Below are 12,077 nucleotides of genomic sequence, written 5' to 3' on the forward strand. Positions count from 1 at the left end.
TAATGTCATGGCGAAAGTTTGAGCAAAACATGCTACCTGTTCTGTCGTTGGCTGCACAGACGAGCACAGAACACCAGTCCCAGCCTCAGAGGAGAAAAGAGAGCAGTGCATTTATTGATTTATTTACTGTATATTGCTGCTACCCACACAGATCTAAAATAAACATGCCATTTTTTTTCCAGTTGTTTACCTTCATAGACATTTTTGTAACTCGTGTGTTTTTAATGTAAACTTGTGTGTGAATGAGAACTTAGTTTAGTACTCACATGCTGTGACAGGCGCTTTCTGCCCGTGTGCTTCGGATGTGTGCGCTCAGAAAACCGCATATAAGTTTAAACTCATATGGTTTAAAACGCATGATTTCAGCGCAATAAACATGATAATCAGAACCAAAACATGTTTTTTAGCAGGTCAGGTACGAGCTGTAATAGCGCAGCTCTATTCTGGAAAAGGGGGCGGGGAGCAGCAGCTCATTTGCATTTAAAGAGCCAGGCCCGAAAAAAAGCGTGTTTCTGCTTCCACTCAAAATAGGCATTTTCAAAATGATATAATAAATGATCTGTGGAGTATTTGGAGCTGAAACTTCACAGACACAATCTGGGGACACCAGAGACTTATATTACATATTGTAAAAAGGGGCATAATATGTCCTTATCTACTTCATTTGTACCTCCAGTCCACAGCAGTTACAAAGATGCCAATCTAAACAGTGTGTATAAGCACAGTGTAATAACACTTGAAAACAAAAGAAAAGGTTAATAACTATTTGGCAGTCTGACTCTCATTGTCCATTATGGAGATGGAGAGGTAATGAGTATTCTTCCAAAACAAACAAGCTAAGCTGTGCAAAGAGTGGGCATTGGCGTCATTCCCTCCTGTGGGTCTTCCTCTGATGCAGATACTGCTCGATTCCCTCAAGCCCTTCAGTCAAGGGGGCAAGAGGAAGATAACAGCTGACTTATCCTGAGGACCAGAAAGCCACTCTTCAACATTGTTGTCTACATGCCTCAGTAAATCTCCATAATTGCAAAATTCAAGATGCATTCTCATTATACAAAGGTTCTACATTTATTACTATATAAATGTCTGTCACACAGTTGCTGTATTTCTGTTTTCTTGAAGACGCCACTGTCTGGTTATGAAAATTCTGTACAAAACTTCTAAAATCAATCTGCTGCTGGTAATTTATCACCAACATAGATCTGCAAAATGTGAATTACAGGGTTATTTGCCATAATTGATTAAAATGCTACATATAATGATATGATATTGGGTAGGCATCAGACAAAGACTGTCTATTAGTACAGAAACTCCGCCAGGGGAAAATGACACATTCATTTTCACAGTGACTGGATAACAATAGCTGCGTCCCAAATGATGCACTATACACGGTACACTTATACACTATATACTCAACCATGTAGAGTATGAATTATATAAGGTAATTTTGTCATTCATAAATGGAGTCTGGTAGCCCTTCCCCCTTCGCTACGTAATTAAAGACAAAGTTGAGTGCATGATGTGTCCAACATTACACACTTTGTTTTTTTGGATATTTAAGTGCACTTTTTCTTTTTGGAATTTTCAGTGTGAATACTACTCGCACTATTTAGGCCTATGCTACAAAATGTCATAGAATAGTGCATAAGTATGCAATTTGGGACTCACCTAATGTTTTTAAAAAGCAGAACAATTACATTTTGCATGTGGCATGAGTAACATCACTGAGTAAAAGGGTTATGAAAAAGTTGATGCAAAAAGTTGGACTGGACAGAGATCAGAGAGGAATCAGTACTGCTGTGAGAAGAAATCGGATCATTCAATGAGAAACAAATAGGGTGAAGGAACTTATGTTTTAGGTCACATAAATGTATATGTAAAAAATAATAGTAACAGTCATTTTGAAATAAACTTATTTAACTTCAGATTCACTAATTTTCTGAAGTCTTTGAGACCCCAAATAATAAAAACTAAAAATAAGAAAAACTAATTTGCATTTAGTAGCAAGTTTGGCACCAGGTATTTGAAATGAAATCGAGTTATGCAAGAAATAAAAGCAGTTTTATTTCATAAAGGAACTGAAAATCACCACAGTTAACATCTTAAGGAAGGGAACACTATTAGATATGGTCTAAATAAGCACTATTTACCATAAGACACGGTAGCAAATGGTATGCAACATTCAGGTGATTAAAAGTAGCTTGACATATTCACAGCAGTGAATAAGGATGAACCACCTGAGGAGGAGGATGTGTGCTGCTCTGTTGCCCGTCTTGCCAGCTTGCAAATACGAGAAAACTATGTAAAATTCATATAATTCAATCCACTGGGCAATCAGTATTCATTGATTCCCTGTTCTAATCAGAGAGCGTGTTCTCAAAAGTTGAAAAAATAAAAGTGTAAAACATTGCAAAGAAGAATAAGATAGCCTCAAACCACACTTTGAGTTATGATTACTGGCTTTAATTGTTTCTGTAATTTCACAACGGTTGCAGACTAAGGGAAGCCTCTGTCTTTTAATCCAGTTAGAAATAATACCTTGGCTCACCTCCATTCTAAGCCCAGGCATTTGTTTCTATGACAACAGCTGCTCACTGACCCCAGAGAACACTTGATCAACCTACTGCCATCTTTAGATGATCTGAGGTCACTTAAAGCTAGGATAAAAATAAACCTTCCAATGTATGTATTGAGCTTCTCAAACACAATCAAAGTGATTCAATTCTGTTTGATAAAAGTTGCCAAATCCATCATATAAACACAAGCAGCATTCGGGACATTGTTCAAACACAAAACTAATATTATGGCGATGTTATGTATTGCTTTAATATGTACTAACATAACTGAATAATCTCCCACACTTGACTTGATCTCCAATCTTGATCTCACAATGTACTACACAATCTTCAACCTTGTTAATTTAAGGAATAAGGCTCCCCCTAGCTTACATTTGTCCTTGCTCTTCCCTGCTATACATATTAGATGTCATCAGTGCCAAAAACATCTGATTTGTGGTCATGTACCACTTCATTGCCCTTCTCACAAAGTTGCCAACATCAGTCTAGCTAAAGTCACGGACCACTGACTCCTCTATGGTGCTAAACTGCACTTTGATTAGCTTCATTCTCAATGATTAAGAAATAATGAGAGGATATTCTTTATTTGATTTGCCTGGTTAAAGTATGGTTGTCAACACAGTAGCTTAAGTCCACTTGATTCTATGTTTAAAAAAAACACAGGACTGAGCACGAGAATAAAATGAATACAAATATACAAATGCATAGCCACAAAATGTACAGATTGAAAGAATCACTTAGTAACCTTATCTGAGTAAAGTCCAGCTGAAGCTTCAACTAATGACATGACCGTTTGCACCTGGTAACTCTCCCATGACACACGCAACCATATGAGAAGGAACATGATGTAACTATCTGCCCAGTACTGCACATCGAGCAAATGCCACCCACAAGAATTATGTCATGATGCATAGCTAGAAATGCATTCACCTACAAAAAGGATGATTCAGAAATCTATGGAGAACAAATAATGAACGTTTTTGAAAGAAACTCATATGGACCCAATAAAAACACAAGATTCACGTTTTTATAAACCCTCAGAACTGGTGGTTATTTCATTGTAAATACTTGTAATTGTGATATTTTATATTTTTATTTTTTTGTACAAACTGAAGCCTAAATGATCTTTCATACCAGTACCAGAGCACAAAAGTTGAGTTTCTGAAGTAAAAATCTATAGATGTTGTTGTTTCCATATCTTTAATGATATCAATAGCCTTTCAATACATGCCTACCATGAACTTTTAAGTTATTTACCAACGGTATATGCTAGTCAACTCAGTTTCAGCTTCATTAAAAGAAAGCATATTTAATGGCCAAAATTCTCAATGTAGAACTACAATATTAGTAAGTCTGAAGAGAAATTTCATTCCAAGTCATCCTGAAGTGAGAGAACACACCAATAGTCCATCTATTAAAAAAAACACTACTCATTCCAGTTACAATCACACAACTCTGAACTGCTCAAATCCTCTGGTCTGGTCTCAGACAATCGGACAACACTCTGCACTTCACCAATAAAATCCAGAACTAACTGTTGTATTACTTAATTCAGAACGGCAGCCAAATGGCAGTCTGGTCAAGTGCATGTAGAAGGACAATTTAAAATGTGCACAGCCTTTGAAGAACTCTCATTAATGACAAGTAATGATGAATGAAAATTGCATGTGGTGACAATAGAATATGTGGATGTTCTTTTTCATAAGCTCAGATAATGCACCAAAAAGTATTGATAAGTATGAATCTATAAGATTAAAAACATAATTGGATTAATCAAGTGCAAGTGTGCCTTTTTAGGATTTTAAAAGTGTGATCGTGTCTAAACCAAAATCTGCTTGTGAATCTAATTTTCCAATACACCCTAAACTTCATCCCATAAAGCTGCAGTCCGTAAGTTTTGCCTCTTTGTCGCCATCTCTGTTTGAAAACCTGGAATTGCAGCTGTGTGCGGAATTATCTAGCTTGCGTGGGTTGTGAGTCGGCGCGGCTCCAGTGCGGATGAATCTAATGATCGCCTAGTAGCCGGGACAACTTCTTTACGTTTACAGAAGTGACGTAATGACGCAGTGCCATGCTCGAATTTCCCGCGAAAACATACCCGTACCACTCAAATTAGAAAACATTATTATAAGATAACCGTTGTGAATCGGGCTAAAGTAAGGCGATAGTTTTGAACACGCTGGTTATGTACTTGCTCAAATATTGATTTTGGATCATTTTTAACCAAAAAAAAGTTACAGACTGCAGCTTTAATCTCCAAAATCATTTACCGTGAAAACAAAAGATTAACTTATGACTTAATATACACCTCCATGCTCAGCTCAGCACAATGGCAGCTAAATTCACAGCAGGCGAGAAAACATCCTCTTGGCATAATAACTTCAAGCATATCTGCGTCCTCCAGCTGTGGCCACCTTAGCATTCATGAGCAGTGAAACATTTTCCATGTTACTGAAAATGAAGGGCCAGCACATTTCATTGGAGGCCAAGCATTAGCGGTACAGTAAGATAGAAGACAAGTATAGATTGGATCTTTGAAGTATGCCATCAAGGGAAATTAGAAACTCGCACTCGCCTTAGGTCTTGACATAAAAAATGAATCACTTTCTACCCCCACACCAAATCTCCATTTGACTGAGAGAGAGTGGGTGCTCTGCCCCACTTTAAAAAATCCCTTTGATTCTCACACCTGAAAGAATCCTTCCCTCATCCACTTCGGTCAGATATCCGCTCACTTCTCATTTGTGTGTTTGGCTCTAAAGTGCGGAGGAGAAACGATGCGGCATCTGAAAACTGTGATTGAGGGCTGTGCTGCATGTCACTGCCAGGTTATTAAGTGCTGGATTAATGGCCACTTTAGTCAATAACCATATTTCCCACCTCCACGAAACAACAGGAGCCTCCTGCACAGAAAGGCAGATAATACCAAGCCATGGGAAAACACTAGAAAAGGGGGATAAAACTCAACTGGCTGTGCAACTTACCAAAACAGGATCACTATAACCATCCAAACAGATCTCTGCATGAATTGAAGTGTATCAGGAAACTCACAGTGTTGTAAAATGAAATGTGAGCTGAATAAAAAGCAAGTGCATGTTTGTCTCCAAAGCATCAGGACAAAGCAGGAACATTCTTTTCGTTAATCGATCCAAAGTATTGCCTAGAGCTACAGTCCGGGACACATCAGGATCTAACTTGATTTCCTTTCACTTCATCAAAAGGTCCTAGAACAATCCTTTTCAAAGCGCAAGAAGCTTCTGCTTATCCTGACACAAGAACAGCTTGTTGAGAAAAGGCACTGATAAGAAAAGTAGTTAAAGTAGTAAGGGGGGGGAAAAAAAGAACAATTAGAAAAGAGCAATTATGAGATAGCATACAAGTTTGATACCATGTTCTAGAAGATGTTAAGATCTCCAAATACGTCTTTATAACTTCAATATAAACTAATTTGCTGGACTAGTGTACCATTCAACTTTAAATTGTTAGTAATTTTACTAACAAAATAATTTACTAATAAAATTACTAATTCAATATGAATAAATATTATAATAGTATATAAATAATACTAAAATAACACTACATCAAACACAGCAGATAGGGAAAATAACTTTGAAAAAATAAGAATAAAAAGTATCACTTTGTAATCGTTAGAGCTAACATGTCAGATTAGAGAAGTATAGTAGGCTAGTGCCTTGCAGGTGATGTTCAGTGAGAAACTAAAACCATGGCAACTACACATGGCTGACATCAATAATGCGGACTAAAATTAGCATCAGTCCAGAGAGCAGGTGGAAGTGCTCGCGGGGTGGAGGAAATCCTTCATCCCTCCACCCACCGTGACCAACTAAAGGCACTCAGATGAGATCGGACATCTCTTCATGCATGTTCCACAGCTCAATTAAGTCTTCATCTAGGCCAACAGCGCCCCCATGAGCTGACTACGCTTCAATTAGAAACGAATGCACGATGGAAATCAGAAACACTCTCTGCGTGAATCCTGAGGCATCTTTGGAAGACGAGTTTTTGGTTGAGAGAATGTGTGGATGAAATTAGAAATAGACTAAAATTGCTTATACAGCCAAGGGGTCTATAATACCGGAAGAAAGCTGCGGCTTGGCGCAGGACTCCACCTAACTAAAATCTGTCATTTTTGCTTTTAGGTTTTTGAGCCAATCACCTGCGCTGTAAATACCACGTGACCAATGAACGCTAACGTCAAAACAAAACAAAATAAATAGGTAGCAACATAAATAAATTAATTAATAAAGCCAAAGTTCAATGAAAATCTCTAGTAATAAAATAAAAATTGTTAAGCAGAAATAAATAAATTTGGTAGTAAATAAACAGTAAACTACCACTTAGCCAACAAGATTTTTACATTCTAGATGATACAGAAGGTTATCAATTGTAGATAAGGCTTAAAGATAGTTGGAAACTGCTTGAAGGAAACTCTGTCTAGATGTTCCATATCTTGAAAAAATTACCACTCACCTTTTAGCTTCAGATGATCAAACTGTCAAAATGATAAGTGCCATTGTAGCCAGAAGTTCCCTGCAGGGTAAGAAAGGCAACAAAATACACATGGGGAGACAGAGAGAAGCTTAGGGCTTAAGGTTATCTGAAGCTTTTTAAATGTACAATGGTTATATTGATATAGCCTACTTGCTATATTTTATTTACTTGCTAGTTATCTGGCATTACTACACTGATATGAGTATCAGCTGATGCTCTCCATTAGAAGTATGAAAAACAGAAAACTGTTCTGGCTGCATGAATCGCAGGGCTCCTCTTTTTCTGTCTAGTTATAATCTGAACAATAATATTATTGTAATGCTCCTGAGGCCCTGAAACATCAGATTCACTTTTACAGGACTAGCAGTGAATTCCCAACAGAAGTTTGCAGTGTGCAGATGTAATGTCATTAGGCAACTGCAACAAAAATACACACTCATTGACAAGTATCATGGGAAATGCAGTGTAGTACTGCAGTATGATAAAAAATACATGAACCATTGGAAAAGTTATTGGATGGAAATCCCCTGTGAATGTGATGAGGCTATAAACACTATGAAAGTCAAACAAATGTCTTCTGGAGGCAGTAACGGTGGATTCAGCTTAGTCTTAAATGGAGAAATAAAATCTGATTATTGAGAGATTAGTCAAGTAAATCACACTCAGGAAAGGTATTACAGTTTGGACATTTTATTTACAATTATTACTGAGCATGCTGCTTTTGTTCTCAATTCATTTTTTCCCCTGCAGAGAAATTGCTCAGATGCATAAAATAGATGCTACCAATGAAAGAGTACATAACTCATGAGTACTGCTTACTAACCATGCCACTTTTAAATAAATTCTTAATGCATTTATCCTTAATCATCTCTTTCCATCAGAACACAAAAAGGCACACAGATGAAGTGGAATAACAGGATATTTTAGTCAGCAAATCTTATATAGAAAAGACTGCAGGAGAAACCTAGATAAGCAATAACAATAAAATTGCATATTTCTATTAATTACTATAAACACTTTCAAGACCATAGAGATATCAGTTAACCAGCCAAAAGTCATCAGGATATTCAATCAGTGATGATGAAAAAGTGATGAATTATCTTTTCAAATGCATAGTTCATATTCAGGTACATGCGCATCCCTTTTGTACAAACAATTACTAATACTTTCAAATAGTCATAACCTTAGGAATCTCACCCTCTCATAAGTAAAAAAGGAAGAATAGAAGCTCATTGAATAATCAAGGCTGGTTAAATCACCCAATGTTCATCACATCTCCAACACGCTCTTAGTGTTTACAGTTCCTTGTCTGTGATTGGTTCCTCCTCGATCTGCTGCAGTACTGCAAGATCACAAGGCTGTCGGCTGCCCAGCTGAAAAGAGAGAAAAATCATCATAAAGAAATCACTTGGTGATCTATGTAACTGAGCCGCATATACTGCAGAGATGTGTGGCCTACTTTTGAGTCGGATATAGCAGGCGTTACAATAGAGCTGTTGGTTTCGTATTCTGACTTCTGCTCCTGCTTCTGAGCCTCCCAAATCAGACCTGCAGTTAAAGCACTGTAAACACAAGATGAAAGAACACATTGTTAGAAAGATGGAATCCTCCATGTGAAGCTGTATCGTTCACTCACCTCCATATAAGAGTGAGAGAGAGAATCCTAGCTTGAGGTCAATGGCAGCAGCATAAGAGGATATGAAATTGAAGTAAAAACACCAGCCGAAAGGACCAGAAATAACCCGGCAACAAGATTAGCAGGAGGACAATGCAATGTGAATGAGAGGATGAGCAGAAATACAAATGATTGGCATTTGGAGAATGATGAGTATGTGCGAGGAATGATTAAGCTCTAGATGAGACACATACAGCTGCTCTGAATGTAAAGGCATTGGAATAAATTCAGGAGGAAATTCAATAAGAAAGAATTACACCCACTGATAGCATCATTTATTTACACTTGTCTGCTGTTTTAGCACCCGATTCATGATATAAATATGCTAAATGCATTATGCACGGTGCACACTCCCAGTTTTGAATGCAAACTTATGGAGGATGCAGCAGATTACTGCAATTTGGTGTACTTAACTGGGACTCCAGCACTGTGATCCAGACACATAAACTGCATATTAATATGCATAAAGTGTGCTTGATTACAGAACATTTTTAGATATGTTCCATTTCAACACTATTCTCCATTATTTGATCATTATTTGATGAATTACCCTTGTAAAATAAACACAAACATGTCTTTTTTGTTTCTGTTATGGGATGGGATTTTTAGCACAGATGCAATCAAAATTGTCATAGTACAACAATGTTATAGAAGCAAAATCACAAATATTTCAGTTTTGGCAGAAACAGATTTATGTAGTCCAGCCTTTAGAATGCACATGGTTTGTTCTTGATGGTTTATTCTAATTTGAGAGAAATTAATGTCTTTTAGGACAGAAATATAAGTCACATTGCAGTTCTGTCAGTGCCGTTATCCATGAAGCAGCTAGAACTGGCATTTTGATTCTCTGGGTTGATCGAGTTTATGCGGCAACAGAACAACTGATTAAAATAATTGTAAAAGCAGGCAGAGCACATTAGTCAGGTTAGTCACTGATGAAGTCAGGCTGGACCTGACCTCCGAGTAGCTGAACGCTCACCTTGAAACAACTCAAATGATAACAGAGCCCCAGGGACTCGATGATCATGGCTGCTCCTTTGCCCAGTGGTGTATTACAGAACGAACATATTTTCCTGCCACTCACTGACCTAGATTACAGAAAACATAATCTGAAGCCCGACAACACAGACTTGCACAGCCAATGGCTCATGTGGGGTGCAAACACATTTTGAATACAACAAGAATATGGGAGACACATGGGAATGGATGGGTGATATGGTTTAGATCAGTGGTTCTCAAATAGTTTCGTTTTACGAGCCCAAGACAATATCAAAATTGTTTATGTCAACAAAAATATATGAAAGTGCGGTCACATTAGCAAAATTTCTGTGAAATTACACAAGCATAAAAGGTCCACTGTTCACTGACAATAGTGTAGCACAGCTCACACATATGCCACTTTGAAACAAGCAGCTTTCTGTTGGGCAATGCAATGAATTTGTATGACCAGAATTCCAGATTGCACAGATTCCTATTGAAATTACCTCATTTTGACCATGAAAATATGCAGAACAATGATAAATGTGACAGCAACTTTAGTGTATTTTATTATTAACCAATCACATAGAACAAGCACTGGGCCAAATTATATAATTATATATGATATACTGTATATTCCCTGCAAAAATGGACTTTGATGAATCCTTTATTAACTTGTTTTCCAGTAAAAAACATCTACATATCCTTAAAACAAGATCACTTTACATGAGAAGCAATAATATATTAAGAATATATTAGAATATATTAAAACTTTAGTTAATATAAGTGCATTTTGTATTAATGCACTGGCGAGTTTTTTCATTTGTTTAAATTTAATTTGCTTTTAAAATATCTACCCATGCAGTATGATTGGTCGCATGGCCTTTGACGTCAACAACAGAATTTATGGAAGGTGATAAGCTCTTTGGTGTGCTATCCAGAATTCTTTGAATGATTCATTTTATTATTCTGCTATTATCAACCCACCAGGTGAGAACCACTGTTTTAGAGTGTTTATAGAGAACAATGATGATTTCCTTTTAGTGAGGAATACCTATTCCGCGGTGGAACTCGAGGCTCTGGCTCTGGTGTAGGTGCAGATGGGGACCAGGACTGCCTGAGGGAGCTCATGGACTGAGATGACTGCAGAGTGGCAGACCCTGGACGTCCACTCTGGTGCGACAAGGAGCCAGAGAGAGACGAATGAGGCCGGCTGTAGTCTGGTATGGACGAGGTGCTGTTAGATGTGCTCCATGATGAACTCCAAGAGGAACGAGGCATATCGAGGTTGTCAAGTGACTCGCCTCTGCAAGCAAAGTGAGTTTGTTAGTGTTTATGCTTGAAGCTTACATCAATTGCATCTCAGTTTTTTTTTTCGTTATTATTTTATTTTATAATTTTGTCACAAAGTTAAAATAATGTTGGCCAATACTGACCTCCTGATGGGCAGATCAATCGGTTCTTTGGCGGTGACACCGGCAGAGGTCTGCTGGCGAATCCAGCTGTTGTCTGTGTTCAAGGAAGTCTTCTTCTTCATTTCCTGAAGGATCTGCTGCCTCTCAACCTCAGACTGAGACAGAGGCTCTTTCTTATAGTCTCTACTGAACTCACCCAGACCACTGCTCGCTGCTCGAGCCAACAACAGACAAAAATGACCATTAATAACAAAGCGACAAGTTGTAAATAAACTTGGTAGACATCAAGTGCAAGAGCAATTGATTTCAGATAATCTTCATCCAATTATATATAGTGGGGCCTGAATGTTTGAGACAACAGTGGATATCTGGGATTCAAAATATAATGTAAACCTGGCAATAAACCGGCACAAATGGTCAGATGTTCTTGAACCTTCTTGAACATGAACCTTTAAAGGTGACATATCATGAAAATCTGACTTTCCAGGTTTTAAGTGCTATAATCAGGTCCCCAGTGCACCTACCAACCAAGGAAACGTGAAAAAGATTAACCCATTAACTTTGTTTTGGGAAGCCTTTCGCTCCCTTGGTGACGTGGCAAAGGGATCTCATTATAATATTACCGCTCCTTAATCTGTAAGTTTCCACCGAGGGCACCATCATTTTGATTTCGCAAGCGACAATGGTGTACCAGTTCTAATGTCATGGCAAACATTTGAGCAAAACATGCTAACTGTTCTGTCGTTGGCTGCACAGACGAGCACAGAACACTATTTATAGTCCCAGCCTCAGAGGAGATGAGAGCAGTGGATTTACTGATTTATTTACTGTATATTGCTGCTGCCACACAGATCTAAAATAAACATGCAATTTATTTCCCAGCTGTTTACCTTCACAGACATAACCGACTGTTTTTGTAAC

The 12,077-nt window shown here is 37.8% G+C and overlaps 1 protein-coding gene across 16 annotated transcripts in view; it reads right to left on the reverse strand.

Moving 5' to 3' along the window:
- Nucleotides 1-7,762: 7,762 nt before the first annotated feature.
- LOC107705164 (LIM domain only protein 7-like) overlaps nucleotides 7,763-12,077 on the reverse strand; it is a 52,099-nt gene continuing 47,784 nt past the window's right edge. For 14 of the 16 annotated variants that reach the window (XM_016508329.1, XM_016508323.1, XM_016508325.1 and 11 more), the window contains 5 exons: nucleotides 11,178-11,370; nucleotides 10,796-11,047; nucleotides 9,743-9,851; nucleotides 8,548-8,650; nucleotides 7,763-8,461 (listed from right to left, as the gene is read on the reverse strand). In XM_016508329.1, the coding sequence (XP_016363815.1) occupies nucleotides 8,439-8,461; nucleotides 8,548-8,650; nucleotides 9,743-9,851; nucleotides 10,796-11,047; nucleotides 11,178-11,370 (680 nt within the window). In that variant the 3' untranslated portion in view covers nucleotides 7,763-8,438. The remainder of the gene's footprint in view (nucleotides 8,462-8,547; nucleotides 8,651-9,742; nucleotides 9,852-10,795; nucleotides 11,048-11,177; nucleotides 11,371-12,077) is intronic. The other 2 variants (XM_016508327.1, XM_016508322.1) reach the window with 1 other exon arrangement.

This window comes from Sinocyclocheilus rhinocerous, unplaced genomic scaffold (assembly GCF_001515625.1).
Source record: "Sinocyclocheilus rhinocerous isolate Xijiao unplaced genomic scaffold, SAMN03320098_v1.1 scaffold4189, whole genome shotgun sequence".
NCBI lineage: Eukaryota > Metazoa > Chordata > Actinopteri > Cypriniformes > Cyprinidae > Sinocyclocheilus > Sinocyclocheilus rhinocerous.